General features: G+C 48.9%; 1 protein-coding gene across 5 annotated transcripts in view; it reads right to left on the reverse strand.

Moving 5' to 3' along the window:
* Positions 1–15,248, reverse strand: part of gart (phosphoribosylglycinamide formyltransferase) — a 60,383-nt gene that overhangs the window by 19,546 nt on the left and 25,589 nt on the right. For all 5 annotated transcript variants that reach the window (XR_005461252.1, XM_038801632.1, XM_038801633.1 and 2 more), the window contains exons 6-10: positions 10,275–10,343; positions 9,347–9,472; positions 5,335–5,422; positions 2,861–2,946; positions 2,555–2,723 (exon numbers count right to left, since the gene is read on the reverse strand). Coding sequence is in view for 4 of the 5 variants with exons in the window: in XM_038801632.1 (XP_038657560.1) it covers positions 2,555–2,723; positions 2,861–2,946; positions 5,335–5,422; positions 9,347–9,472; positions 10,275–10,343 (538 nt within the window). In the remaining variant the exon portion in view is untranslated. The remainder of the gene's footprint in view (positions 1–2,554; positions 2,724–2,860; positions 2,947–5,334; positions 5,423–9,346; positions 9,473–10,274; positions 10,344–15,248) is intronic.

Genomic DNA, 15,248 nt, shown 5'->3' on the forward strand with positions numbered 1-15,248 from the left:
GAATAGTGTACTTACAGGGAACAGATCCGTCCGAGGGGGAGTCGTTGAGGAGCCTTGTAGCTGTGGAGAAGAAGCTGTTCCTATGTCTGGATGTGCGGGTCTTCAGACTTCTGTACCTTCTGCCTGATGGAAGGGTCTGGAAGAAGGTAATGCCCGTGAGGGAGTGGTCTCTGATAATGCTGTCTGCCTTCCTGAGGCAGCAGGAGGTGTATACAGAATCAATGTGAGGGTGGCAAGCTTATGTGATGCATTGGGCTGAGTTCACCACACTCTGCAGTTTCTTGCGATCTTGGACTGAGCAGCTGCCATACCAGGCTGTGATGCAGCCGGACAGGATGCTCTCTATCGTACATCTGTAGACGTTTGTGAGAGTCGATGCAGAAATGCCAAATTCCTTCAGCTTCCATATGACGTAGAGACGTTGTTGGGCTTTCTTGACTGTTGCATCGTGAGTGGACCAGGACAGACTGTTGGTGATGGTGACCCCAGGAACTTAAAGATATCGACAATCTCCACTTCGGAGCCATTGATGCAGACAGGAGTGTGTGTCGTGCTACGCTTCCTGAAGTCGATGATCAGTTCCTTGGTCTTTCCAACATTTAGAGAGAGGTTGTTTTCGGTACACCATGCAACCAAGTGATTTATCTTGCCAGAGGCTATTTAGCACACTGGACTAAATCGCTGGCTTTGAAAGCTGACCAAGGCAGACCAGCAGCACGGTTCAATTCCCGTACCAGCCTCCCCGAACAGGCGCCGGAATGTGGCGACTGGGGCTTTTCACAGTGACTTCATTGAAGCCCACTCGTGACAATAAGTGATTTTCATTTTTCATTTCATCTCCCTCCTGTAGTCGGATACGTCGTTGTTTCAGATACGGTCCACCACAGTCGTGTCATCCGCAAACTTATAGATTGAGTTGAAGTTAAATCTTGCCACACAGTCATGTGTGTATAGGGAGTACAGTAGAGGACTGAGCACATATCCTTGTGGGGCCCCGGTATTGAGGACGATTGTGGAGGAGGTGCTGTTGCCTATCCTGACATCTTTATCTTTAGCAATAACCCGGGAATCCCCCAGGCACAACCATCGCAAAAAGAACGGACTCTGGGTTTCGAAAGCCAGAGAAGACATCAACCAGGTGATCGTAGCCTGGTCAGCCTCCTTGACTAAGTGCAGGTAATACCTGTAGCTCAGCTAAAGTCCGAGTCATGTTCTTTGCGAGTGAGAGAATTGTGATTAAAATGTGTGTTAAACTGTGAACCTGTTTAATAATTTGTTCATCTCACAAATAAGAGCCCCTGGATAAAACTTTTGAGGAATAAAATGCTCAATGTCTGAGCCTTGACAGAACCACACTTAGCTTTTGATGGGGGAGGGAGCATGTGTGCATTGTGGGGCATCCTTCCCAAGACAGAACCCGCCCCATTTTATTCCTACCCGTCTGGTCTATAAAACATCCCCCTTCCTAAATTTCCCAAACGCTCCATGTCCAATTTACTTGGCTCTGGGATCCATGGGCCTTCTTCTTGGGTCTGCCTGCAGGCCTGGCAGTTCCCTCTAGTAATTAGTGTATTCTTGGCACTGGCTGGACTGCTGAGCTGCCAGCCAATCAGATTGGCTGGATGTTCACAGGGCGGTACTTTCCTCCGCAATGAGGGGTGGAAGTCCCACACTGTCTGAATTCAGCCTTTCCACAAAGGATTATGGTGGGTCAGCTCCATGCTGACTTTGCCAACTCTGCTCTTCTTAATTCAGCAGCCCAGAGCCGAGATCAGCACACGCTCCATAGTCCAGAAACTTTCCTCAACTGAATGGCCTGAATTGATCATCGCCTTGACTGCAGCTCGTTGACATTTTGCAGGAGCCGTCAAAAGGCTTTCAAAACAATGAGTTTGAAACTTCCTTTAACCTCCCCTCCCCCCGCCTAATCCTCTGCTGGGGCTGTAGCGTTTATTCAGCGACTAGTTGAGTCATCACCAAGGCTACACCATGACTAATGGTAACTTGGGCAAAGTCCAATGGATACCCGCAGAACTATACCTCTGATAATAGTCAAAACTGTTGATTTTATTTTAAAAAAGAGAGATGGGGTGGAAAGTCATAAAAATAAATTTGGGATCACCTACTTCAGTCGGTGCGGTTTTTCTGTCTTAAACCCTCAGTGTTTGTGCAGTTGAGCACAACAGAATTTCAATTGGATTTTTCATTAATAAATAATTTACATAACTGGATCGATCTTCGGGGGCCAGCATAGACCTTGTGGGACAAATGGCCTCCCTTCTGTGCCTCAATAACTGTGACTCTTAACCGCAGCAAGTTTAATTCCTTGGTCCGAACACATCCATCTCAAACACACGTATGTCACAGAAAATTAAATACTTGCAGACCACTAAAAAAGACAAGTAGCTTTACTAAGGACCTCCCCCCCCCCCAATTATTATTTACAGACATACCTCTGTAATTCACAGCTCATACAAAAGAACTGCAACCTCATTAAAGTGGCGAGCAACATTTCACCAGCTTTAGTACAGCTTTTCTGCACAGTAGATTCTACCTGTGATCACGTGGCCCTTTGGGTAGCTGCCTGGGTATCCACCACTGGCCAGAACCACCGTCACAGCTGCCCTGCTTTCCATCCAAGACGGCATGGCTCGAGAAAGTTTGCCATCCACAGTTGCTTGGACAACTTCATACAAGTCACTGCTCAATAAGGGAAGAATGACCTGAAACATAACCAAGGATCAAAATTAGAATTCTCAGCTGAAAAGAATAATCAATCTGTATAACGAGGACACACAGATTCTTGCTTCAGTACGCATCAAAGCATGCATCTCAGACTCCAAGACCGCAATCAAAGTACCTGACATTCTGGATCACCAAAGCGACAATTAAACTCCAACACTTTAGGTCCATCTCTGGTTAGCATCAACCCCGCATATAGTATTCCTGTGAAGACAAAGAGAAAAATTTGGTTTGCTTCGTACAGCTCTCGCGCATTTCAACAGCATAGGTATTTCAGTGTCTGATCATGGACTTTACCATTTAAATCTTGATGGTCACTTCCGGTGACGGATGTGCTGAGAAGTCGCACATCAGGTGGCTCTCCTCCCACAAACCTGAAAATAGGCTCTTTTCATCCCAAATAGCCTGTGACACCAAGGAAAAATATCCCCACACCTCCACCAACAACATGACGAGGGGAAAATGCCAAATAGCAGTCATTTCAGAGGTCGCGTGGAAACTAGGAGCAGAAAAAGCCTGGACAAACAAATGACCGAGCCGGCCGACGCACGAGATGGGATGGGTGGAGGATTTTTCTCCCAAGAGAACGTCGGGAAGAGACAAAAATCAGATATTCAAGCTGTGGTCAAGAGTGCGGTTGCGGAAGCTCTGGCGACCATGCAGGTGGCCCTCAACGAGGCGGATAGGCGACTGGAAGCCCAGGAAAATACGATTAAAGAACTGGGAAAAGCCGCAACAGACCAGGGCGACCAGATCGTCTCCCAAGAGAAAGAGGTGGCAGGGCTGGTCGCGACGCAAGGGAGTTTGAAGGGAAAAATCAAAGACCAAGAGAACTGGTTGAGGCGACAAAATCTATGGATCGTGAGCCTGCCGGAGGGGATCGAAGGGAGTAACCCCACGGACTCTGCGGTCCAAATGCTGGGCAACCTGGTGAGAAGGGAGAACTTCCCCAGCCCACCAGAAATTGAGGAGAGCCCACCAGTCGCTTTGTCCAAAGTCGAGGGCGATAATTGACAAAATGCATCAGTACCAGGACCGGGAACAAATCCTGCACTGGGCGAGACAAACTAAGAACTATTCCTGCTATAAAGAATTCTAAAGGAGGAGCCACCATCCACGGTTAACTAAAGAAATAACGGGAAGAATCAAACCTGAGGAAAACCATAGAACTGCACAAAGATGAGTGGCATGTCAGATGGTTGGTTAGAATATAAAGAAGAGCAGAGAAAGGTTAATCAGGAGAAAGAGATTAAAGTATGAGAGGAAGCCAGTTAGAAATGTTAAAGCATAGTAAAGAGTTTCTCAGATTCTGGAAAGCTTCAATCAGACTGAAGGAACTGTGACTGGGAAGGTCACCGGATCTACCCGGGCACAGGGGCTGACCTGGCCAAGCGCCGGGCAGAATTCAACAGGGCGACGGCTGTGCTGTACAAAAACAGCGTAAAGCTTGGGATGCTGTACCCAACCAAGCTCTGGGTCACATTCCAAGGTAGGGAGCACATTTTCACGGCCCCTGTGGACACGAACAAGTTTGTCTCAGAGAACAGACTAGAGAAATGGCAGCAGAGACAGCGATGAAGAGCTCCCAGGAAGTGACTTTTATTTTCTGAATTGCCAACTCTGAATCACCATGTCAATCACTTTGCGTGGGATTTTACTGCCTCGTTCTGGGCCAAATGGGAGGAGGAGCTTTTGGGGGGGGGGGGGGGGCTGGAGGAAAGGTTGTGGTATGCGTTTTTGCAGAGGATGAATGCCTCAACCTCGTGCGGGAGACTAGGGTTAATGCAATTAAAGGTGGTGCATAGGGAGCACCTGACTAGGTCAGGGTTGAGCCGGTTGTTTGAGGGGTTGGAGGACACTTGTGAGCGGTGTGGGAGGGGCCTGGCCAACCACATACAGGTGTCCTGGTCCTGTCCGATGATAGAGAAGTTTATAAGAGACGGAGTCTGTTTATTCTGCACTGTAAAGAGTTGGTCACCGTCAGCTGCTAAGGGGCGGGGGCTTATTTTCCAAGTCTTGTATGTATTTATTGGTATTGGGGGGGGGGGGGGGGGGGGAGGGGGTGATGGGTCTTCTGTTATCCTTTCTATTTTGTGTTGTTTTATGTATAAAATGTTAAAAACCAAATAAAAATATTTTTTTAAAAGATGAAAGTTACCAACGTACACTCTTATTTTGACAAATTTCTCCCTTCTTTTAAAAAGGTGCTAAGTTACAGTGCATGTGTCAGTCTTGGCCGTGAGTGCCGTTTGACTAACGCAGAGTTTGTTCCTGCTCCCGAACGTATTACAACCTTTCAGTGGGAGGCACCAGTAACGGGGAGCAGCCATTTGTTTGCAGTTTTACTCCTGCCGAATGACCTGAAACACAGCCAGGGGGTGCTGCAGTCGACTGCAGCACCTGAGGCACTGTCCCAGCGGAGATCAGATAACTCACCCCAGGTGAAAAATGAGCTCGGATCCCTCTGGCACAACCCTACAAAAGGGCGGTGCCTTTACTCACTATTCCGGTAAAGCACTTTATTCATTCTCGGGAGTCCGAGGCTGCTCCACCTTCAACTACATTGGCCTTGCAAAATAAAGCAACACTCACCAACATAAGGGATTCCTTCTTGTCTCATGCCATCAACTGTTTTCTGAAGAACATTTTCCTTGATCATCTGGAGATGCTTTTTGGAAACCTAAAAAGCCACAACCAAAATATAAAAGAAAATCCAACCCAGGTGGTAAACAGCTGACAGGCTGGTTGTCATCTGACCACTGGTTCAGATGCAAACACTTGAAGTCCCATAGCCAGCACCAGAAAAATAATTTCCGAGATGCTATTGGATTCTTAATGAACACATTTGGTTCACAATGACATTGACACTTACAGGAGTGGAACAATTCACATATAGTGTGTCGAAACCGGCTGCGGTGTCAAAATATTGGTTAACTGTAGCTTTCAACTTCTTCCCACATTAGTGACAGATAGTGTTCACTATCACCGCCACTCCAAGGAACATGGGTGAACAATTAGCAAATACAAGCGTTTTTGAAGAAAGATTTGCATTTATGCATCACTTTTCATAATCACCAAACAGCTGAAAGCACTTTACAGCCGAGTAGTAATTTTGAGGTGTAGTCACTGTTATAAGGCAGCTAAATTGCCCACAGCAAACTCTGACAGACAGCAATGTAATAATGGCCAGATCATTTGAATTTTGTGGTGTGGATTGCGGGAAAAATGTCAGCCAGGACACCAGAGACAAATCCCCCGCTCTTCTTCAAAATAGCATGAGATCTTCTGCATCTGCCCGCGAGAATGGCCCACGTGAAAACTGGCTCCCCTAACAGTGCAGCACACCATCAGTATTGTGCTGGAGTGTCAGCCTCGATCTTTGTGCTCAAGTCTCCAGACTTGGATTTGAACCCAGAACCATTCAATTTGGAGGCGAGGGTGCTACCAACTGAGTTTGGAGGAGCTCCTTCAATTAGCAACTCTGCTGGGAAAGAAGTACCTTTTCTTGAATTGAAAAGATTAAGTGGACGAAATTAAGCCAAGAAAATCACGAAGTGAAAGGAATTGTTTGCGTGATCTTACCGACTCCAAGGCTAGAGTTCAACAGACTAAGTTATCGCTGAAAATCATGACAAAAATGTCCTTAACCTGAGCTCCCAGCAAACTAAATTAGAGTGGAAATCATCTCAACAAGCTTTGATTTAATTCTCTACAAATCCTAGAATGTTTCTCCTGCAAACAATGTTATAAATTCAGGCACCCACCAATGAAGTGCAAGGGTTAATTTTGTATGGGTGGGGGTGGGGGCGGAGGCAGATGGTAGAACTCTCTGGTTTTCCACACAATGAGACCTGGGAGATTCTACCTACCTCATCTGCATTGGGTCTGTCCATCCCTTGCACAAGCAACTGGTAGGTGTCAGGGTGAAGGTTTCTGGCTGACAGCGGGAAGAATGATCCCAAGCACTCAGCTAAGTTATTTCGAGTTGCTTAGAGGAAGGCATGGCAGGGGGCAGAGGGTGTATAATGGGCCACACTGAGGTAAGGGGAGGAAAGGCCAAAGTAGGGGAGGCTCAAGGTATCCTAATATGGTCCCAGAGGACCACCTAGCTGGCCAAACAAAGAAGCCCAATACTTGTTCATGCAAGCCTTCAGTTCAAAATTGCAGCACAATCTTGATGGCATCATCATGACCCTCTCTACACTTCTGGTGACTGCCATAGAGTGAGCGATCGCACATTTGGTGGCTCCCGCTCAAGCTTTTCCCTTTAGTCTTTTCCCTGCCCGAAAGGGAAAGTTTTTGATAGCAAGAGGTGGGAGTACCTGGAGAAGGCTTTACTCCTCTGGTGTGGCTGGTGGATGGATCCACGAACTAGGAGTGGGGCGAGAATCATAGATTATCATAGAATTTACAGTGCAGAAGGAGGCCATTCGGGCCATCAAGTCTGCACCGGCTCTTGGAAAGAGCACCCTACCCAAGGTCAACACCTCCACCCTATCCCCATAACCCAGTAACCCCACCCAACATTAAGGGCAATTTCGGACACTAAGGGCAATTTATCATGGCCAATCCACCTAACCTGCACATCTTTGGACTGTGGGAGGAAACCGGAGCACCCGGAGGAAACCCACGCACACACGGGGAGGTTGTGCAGACTCCGCACAGACAGTGACCCAAGCCGGAATCAAACCTGGGACCCTGGAGCTGTGAAGCAATTGTGCTATCCACAATGCTACCATGCTGGAAAGAGATACTGTAACAGAAGAGTCTTTGTGGTTCGCCACAGGTTAAGATGGCGGAGGGTAAGAGGGCTGTTCTGCCCGCCCAGTGGTCAGTGGAGCAGCTGGTGAAGTTTCTGAATGCAAGATCAGCCAGCAGAGGCGCTGGAAGACCTGGCCAAAGTGGTGGAGCCGATTAAAGCAGCGATCTAGAGAGTGGAACAGAAGCTGGGCGATCCAGGAAGTGGAGGAGGTAGTGGGGGACCACAAGGAGCAGCTGGCCTCGTTGATGGCCGAGGCAGAGGTGATGCGGGAGACCCAAAATAGGCTGAAGCAGAAGGTGGGAGATCTGGAGAATTGCTTCAGAAGACAAAATGAGGATCGCGGTGATGCCTGAAGGCATCGAAAGTGCAGAGGCTAGCACATAGGTGGCCAAAATGTTGGAGATGGTTGATGGGGGAGGGGCCTTTGACCGGCCCCTGGAGGTCAACCGGGCGCATAGGGCGTTGATGAGGAGGCCGCAAGCGAATGAGTCGCCAAGGGCGATGGTGGTGTGGTTGCACCACTTTCTGGAGAAGGAAAAGATCCTTTGGTGAGCGAGGCAGACGAGGAGGTGCGCCTGGAAGGGGAACAAGCTGCAAGTGTATCAGGACTTGGGTGCAGAACTGGCAAAGAGGAGGGCCGGGTTCAATTGGTCCAAGAAGGGGGTGAAGTTCAGGAGTGCTGTACCCAGCCCACCTCTGGGTGTCTTTCCAGAAGCCAGAGAACTATTTTGGCACGCCAGAAGAGGCGATGGAATTCATGAGGGACAATAGACTGGGAGGAGAGCGAGGACAATGAACCTTGGAGGAGTTTGTGCGAGTGTGTTTGCTTTCTGAAAAAAAATCCCGTTGTAATATTTCCTTTGTTTTGAGGGCAGGGTTTATGGAGAGCAGGCTGGCCATAGGGGAAACAGAGGGCGAGTGCACCTTTTTAAAAACAATTTAAATTTTTTCCCATTAAAGGGCAATTTAGTGTGGCCAATCCACTTACCCTGCACATATTTTGGGTTGTGGAGGTGAAACCCACACAGAGACGGGGAGACTGAGCAAACTCCACATGGACAGTGACCCAGGGCTGGGATCGAACCCGGGTCCTCAGCGCTGTCAGGCAGCAATACTAACCGCTGCGCCAGTCGGAGCGACCTGTGGGAATTCCTTAGGCTGGAGAAGGTCAAGTTCATCTAGAGGATAGGCAGCACGGTGGCACAGTAGTTAGCATTGCTGCCTCTTGGCCCCGAAGTCCCAGGTCCGATCCCAGCACTGGGTCACTGTCCGTGCGGAGTTTGCACATTCTCCCTGTGTCTGCGTGTCCCCACAACCCAAAGATGTGCAGACTAGGTGGATTGACATGCTAAATTGCCCCTTAATTGGAAAAAAATGAATTGGGCACTCAATTTATTCTTTAAAAAAAAATTTTTTTTTAAAGTTCGTCTAGAAGGGGTCGGTTGATGGATTCGCTCAGAGGTGGAAACCGATCAGGGTTTTCTGCTTTTGTTAGGTTCTAGGAAAATGCCCGAATAAAATATTTTTTAAAAAGACCCTCTCTACATTTTCAGAGAATCTTCCTGCTATCTTCTGGAAGTTTCTCTCAACTGTTTAAAAGAGCAGATTAAAATTGCCATCTGTGAAATGGCAACATGGTCATCGCAGATCATTCGCACTGGCTGTTTAAACTGGTTTAAATTTGATGGACTGGTTACATTCCCAAATTCCACTGAACCAACTGATTGACCACCATGGTATTCCAGGACTGCACAAAACGATATATTACCATCCCCACTGGCGACAATCAGACTGTCAAAACTCTGTAAAATAACAACTATTAATCTTCAAATACTACTTTACCTGAGGAGCAGGGCAATAAGCTCCCATTCCACCTGTATTTGGCCCTTGGTCCCCATCCAGTAAGCGTTTGTGATCTTGAGCTGGTGGCATACAGGCAACTACAACACCGTCACTGAAACACAGACACTGCACAACATTATCAGAATTGCACTTTAAGGAATGGAGTTCACTACCACCCGAGTTACTCTCAGAATAAGATTCAAGCTACTCGGTCTGGTATCTTAGCCAATTACAGTATTGTAATTGTACAGGGACATAATTGAAAACAGTAAACAGGAATGCAAGGAGATAATTTTGAGCTGAACGGAGTAGAAATCAATGCTGCTTAAATCGAGAATTTCACACCACCACTCGACAACCTGCCCTTGGTAGCTGCTCTCAATGCAGAGCAACTGAAAAGAAAATGAATGGCCTCTGTTCTGGGGCTCTCAATAATGTCACCTCTCAATATACCAACTCATTGCACAGCACCGTGGCACAGCTTCATTTCCCATCATTCTGTTGTGCAGGACTTTGGAGCTCGACTTAAAGTGGTGGGCTGGTATGCAGGTTAAAACTTAGTGAATGATTGAGCGAATTCCTGGGATTAGATCTTTCAGTCCAGCTAAAACTTTTATCCAAGCTACTCGTGATAGATCCCACATGGAGTCTATGCTTGGGGCTGGTTTAACACAGTGGACTAAACAGCTGGCTTGTAATGCAGAACAAGGCCAGCAGCGCGGGTTCAATTCCCGTACCAGCCTCCCCGAACTGGCGCCAGAATGTGGAGACTAGAGGCTTTTCACAGTAACTTCATTGAAGCCTACTTGTGACAATAAGCGATTATATATATGCTGGACATGCAACTAGACGAACTTGGCAATGAAAAATATAAACAAAAAACTTCAATTTATAACAGGCTAGCAAAAAGCAACAAAGCCTTACTTACAGAAACTTCCTCGCCTTCAAGCAGCTCCTCCACAATCACAGTTTCACCAGCAGAACCAAAGGTCTTTTCCTTTTCAAAAAGAAAATACAAGTACGTTTAGCACCGTGTTCATACTGCAAACTTGTCGGCAAAGATCCAAGCAGATTCATTGTTAAAACTACATTTGAACTACTTTTTTAAAAAATTATTTTTATTAAGGTATTTGAAAATTTTTAGAAAAATAACAGACAATGACATCAACATGGTACAATAAACATTTCCCCCCCCCCCATCTCAATCTTCACACACTCAACCATACAACAACAATCCGGCACTCAACACTCAGCCCCCCTTGGAATACTGCACCTGCTGACATTTTAATTTTCCCCGAGAAAGTCGACAAACGGCTGCCACCTCCGGGTAAACCCGACCATTGACCTTCTTAAGGCGACTTTATCTTCAAGACTGAGAAACCCAGCCATGCCACTAACCCAGGTCTCTACACTCGGGGGCTTCGAGTCCCTCCACATTAACAAGATCCATCTCTGGGCTACCAGGGAGGCAAAGGCCAAGACATCGGCCTCTTTCGCCCCCTGAACTCCCAGCTCTCCAAAGATTGCTACCTCCGGACTCAGCACCACCCGTGTTTTTAGCACCGTGGGCATTGCCTTAGCGAAACCCTGCCAAAGCCCTCTAAGCTTCGGGCATGCCCAAAACATGTGGACATGATTTGCTGGGCTTCCCGCGCACCTCGCACACCTATCCTCAACCCCGAAGATCTTACTCATCCTAGCCGCTGTCATGTGTGCCCGGTGGGCTACCTTAAATTGTATCAGGCCAAGCCTGGCGCGTGATGAGGAGGTATTAACGCTGCTTAGGGGCACCGCCCACAGCCCCGCCTCTCTCTCACCTCCTAGCTCGTCCTCCCACTTGCCCTTAAGCTCCTCCACCGGAGTTTTCTCCACCGCCGAAAGCTCCTGGTAAATATCCGATACCTTCCCCTCTCCCACCCAGGTACTGGAAACTACTCTATCCTGTGTCCCCCGCGGCGGCAGCAGCAGAAAGGCCGGCACCTGTTTTCTCAGGAAGTCCCGCACCTGCAAATACCTAAAACCATTCCCTGCTGGCAATTCAAATTTATGCTCCAATGCTTTCAAACTGGGAAAGCTCCCGCTAATAAATAGATCCCCCATCCTTCTAATTCCTGCCCTCTGCCAACTCCGGAACCGGCCATCCAGCCTACCCGGTACAAATCTATGATTATTATAAATCGGGGTCCAAATCGATGCTCCCTCCCCTCTCTTATATCTCCTCCACTGCCCCCAGATCCTCAGAGCTGCCACCACCACCGGACTTGTGGAGTATCGGGCTGGCGAGAACGGAAGAGGTGCCGCTATTAGTGCTCCCAAACTGGTGTCTTTGCATGATGCCGCCTCCATCCGTCCCCATGCTGACCCCTCCTCCACTACCCACTTCCTGATCATGGTTATATTAACCACCCAGTAGTAATTGCAGACGTTCGGCAGCGCCAACCCACCCTCCCCCCGACTGCGCTCCAGCAAACAATAACAGGGAGAGGGGGCACTCTTGCCTCGTCCCTCGGTGTACCCCAACCACAGTCAATTCGTACGCACACTCGCCACTGGTGCCTGATAGAGCAACCGCACACAAAGCCCAAAATAACCTTATTCATCCGCTTGAAAAAGTCCTTTGGGATGAAGATGGGGAGGCACTGAAAGACAATCAGAAATCTGGGGAGGACCGTCATTTTCACGGTCTGTACCCTCCCCGCCAGTGATAGCGGGAGCACGTCCCATCTCTTAAAGTCCCCTTCCATTTGTTCTACCAACTCGGATAGGTTTAACTTAACCTCCCATTCCCGGGCCACCTGGATTCCCAGATATCAAAAGCTCTTCCCTACCATTCTAAGCGGCAGCTCTCCCAGTCCCTTCTCCTGTTCTCTTGCCAGGATCGCGAACATCTCACTTTTCCCCATGTTCAATTTACACCCTGGAAAATTGCCAAATTCCCCCAAGATTCGCATTACTTCCACCATCCCTTCCAACGGGTCTGAAATATACAAGAGCAGGTCATCTGCGGAAAGCGAGACCCGGTGCTTCCCACCACCGCCCCGCGAACCAGTCTTTTCCAGTTCCTAGAGGCTCTTAACGCCATGGCCAATGGCTCTATGGCCAAAGCAAACAATAACAGGGAGAGGGGGCACTCTTGCCTCGTCCCTCGGTGTACCCCAACCTCAGTCAATTCGTACGCACACTCGCCACTGGTGCCTGATAGAGCAACCGCACCCAATCAATAAAGCCCTCACCAAACCGAAACCTTCCCAGTGCCTCCCTCAGGTAATTCCACACAACCCGATCAAAAGCCTTCTCCGCATCCATCGCTACCACCACCTTCGCCTCCTCTCCTTCTGAGGGCATCATAATAACGTTTAAAAGCCTTCACAAATTGGCCTAGAGTTGCCTGCCCTTTACAAATCCCGTCTGGTCTTCCACTATCACCCCCAGGACACAGTCCTCTATCCTTGTGGCCAGTATCTGAGCCAGCAGTTTGGCGTCCACATTCAGTAGAGAAATCGGCCTGTATGACCCACATTGCTCCGGATCCTTCTCCCGTTTCAGGATCAATGAAATCGAGGCCTGCAACATTTTTGGGGGGAGGACTCCCTTCTCTCTTGCTTCGTTAAATGTCCTCACCATTAGTGGGCTCAATATCTCTGAAAACGTCTTATTGCCCCTTATAGCCCCTTGATTATTTCCTCAATCTCAATTGGGGCTCCCAGCCCTTCCACCAGATCCTCATCTATCCTCGGAAACCTCAACGGATCAAAAAAAAAAATGCCTCAACACCTCCACCCCAGCCGGGGGGTTCCGACTCATATAATTTACTCTAGAAGTCCTTAAACACTTCGTTTACCCCCACTGGGTCCAGGACAATATTCCCCGCCCTACCCTTTACTTATCTCCCTGGCTGCCTCGCTTTTCCCGAGCTGGTGCGCTAACATTCTGCTTGCCTTTTCCCCGTCCTCGTAAATCACCCCCTTGCCTTCCTCAACTGTTCCACTGCTTTCCCTGTGGTCAACAGCCCAAACTCCGCCTGTATCCTCAGTCACACCCTCAGTAGCCCCGCGTCCGGGGCCTCCGAGTATCTCCTGTCCACCTGGAGTATCTCCTCCACTAATCTATCCCTCTCAGCCCATTCCGCCTTTTCTCTGTGGGCCCGTATCGAGATTAATTCCCCTCTGACCACTGCCTTCAGAGCTTCCCAAACCGTCGCTGCGGAGACCTCCCCCGTATAATTTGTTTCCAGGTAGTTCTCGATGGACTTGTTAACCTCCATGGGTCTTCTACCCCCATCTGCTCCGTAAACCCCTTCAATTCCTTTGCTGCTGCCGGCCTCCTCCCTATCCTGGATTTTGACCGGTCCAATCCGGATCAATGACTGTGTTAAAGTCTCCTCCCATGATCAGGTTATGTGACGCCAAGTCTGGGATCTTACCTAAAACCCGCCTCATAAATTCCACGTTGTCCCAATTCGGAGCATATATGTTCACAAGTACCACTCTCACCCCCTCCGGCTTCCCACTCACTATTGTGTCCCGACCCCCCCCCCCCCCCCCCCTCCCCCGTCTGACACGATTCTCCCTGCCTCGAATGCCACTCGTTTGCTGATCAAGATTGCTACCCCTCTGGTCTTTGAGTCCAACCCCGAGTGGAATACTTGGCTGACCCACCGCTTTCTCAATCTCATCTGGTCTTTAACCTTTAGGTGTGTCTCTTGTAGCATTGCCACGTCTGCCTTCAGCCCCCTCAAATGCGCAAACGTGAGCCCTCTTGACCGGCCCATTCAGTCCACTGAAGCTCCATGTAATCAGCCTGGTTCCAGCACCCCCCCCCCCCCCCCCCCAACAGCACCAAGCAGTCTGTCTCCCCATTGTTCCCGCCCCTCTCCCCCCACATGGATAAACATTTTATAAGCATCACATTCCCCAGTAAACAAACATCAGAAAAAACAGTGAAGAAACAGCCACTTTAAAATAATCACCCAAAAAGCAGAACCAACCCCAAAGCCCATCCCCCCTCTAACCAGCTCCCTGCGAGACAAAGTTACCTTTAGCCATCCAAACAGCCCCTTATTACACATAGCACTACTGATATTTATACAACCCAGCACAACAAATCGCCGCCACAGTACTTCTCCAAGGCTTCAGTGTTTTTAATTCGCTTCCTGCCTCTTTTCTTTAATAAAAGTCCATACTTTGTCTGGCCTTTCAAAGTAGAAGTCCCGTTCCTAATGTGTGACCCACAGACGGGCTGGGTACAGCATCCAAAACTTCACCCCCTTCTTAAAGAGGGCCGTTTTTGCCCGATTAAACCCAGCTCGCCTCTTGGCCAGATCCGCGCCCAGGTCCTGTAAATGCGCAGCTCACAGCTCTCCCATTTGCTGCTCCGTCCCTTCTTGGCCCCCGCACAACGTGTTCCTTGTCCAGGAAACGGTGAAAGCGTACCACCATGGCCCTCGGCGGCTCGTTCGCTCGGGGCTTCTTCACGAGGGCACTGTGCGCTCTAACCACTTCCAGGGTCCGAGGGAACGCCTCAGCCCCCATCAACTTCTCCAGCATGTCTGTCACAAAAGTCCTCACATCCGATCCCTCACTGCCTTCAGGGAGGCCAACAATTCTAAGATTCTGCCTCCTGGACCTGTTCTCCAGATCCTCCATCTTCTCCTGCTTTATTTTCTGGCGGTCGTTCATCATCTCCAACTTGCCTTCCAGCACGGTTATGTACTCCTCGTGCTCGGACACCTTTTCCTCCACCTCCTGGATCACTCTCCCGTGGGTCTCTTGATTCTGCACAACTTCATCAATCGAAGCCTTAATCGGGTCCAGCGTGTCCCCCTTCAGCTTGGCGAAGCAATCTTCAAAAACCTTCACCAGCTGCTCCGTCGACTACTGTGCCATCTCTCCGCGGTTCAATC

The sequence above is a fragment of the Scyliorhinus canicula genome, chromosome 7 (genome assembly GCF_902713615.1).
Source record: "Scyliorhinus canicula chromosome 7, sScyCan1.1, whole genome shotgun sequence".
Classification (NCBI taxonomy): domain Eukaryota; kingdom Metazoa; phylum Chordata; class Chondrichthyes; order Carcharhiniformes; family Scyliorhinidae; genus Scyliorhinus; species Scyliorhinus canicula.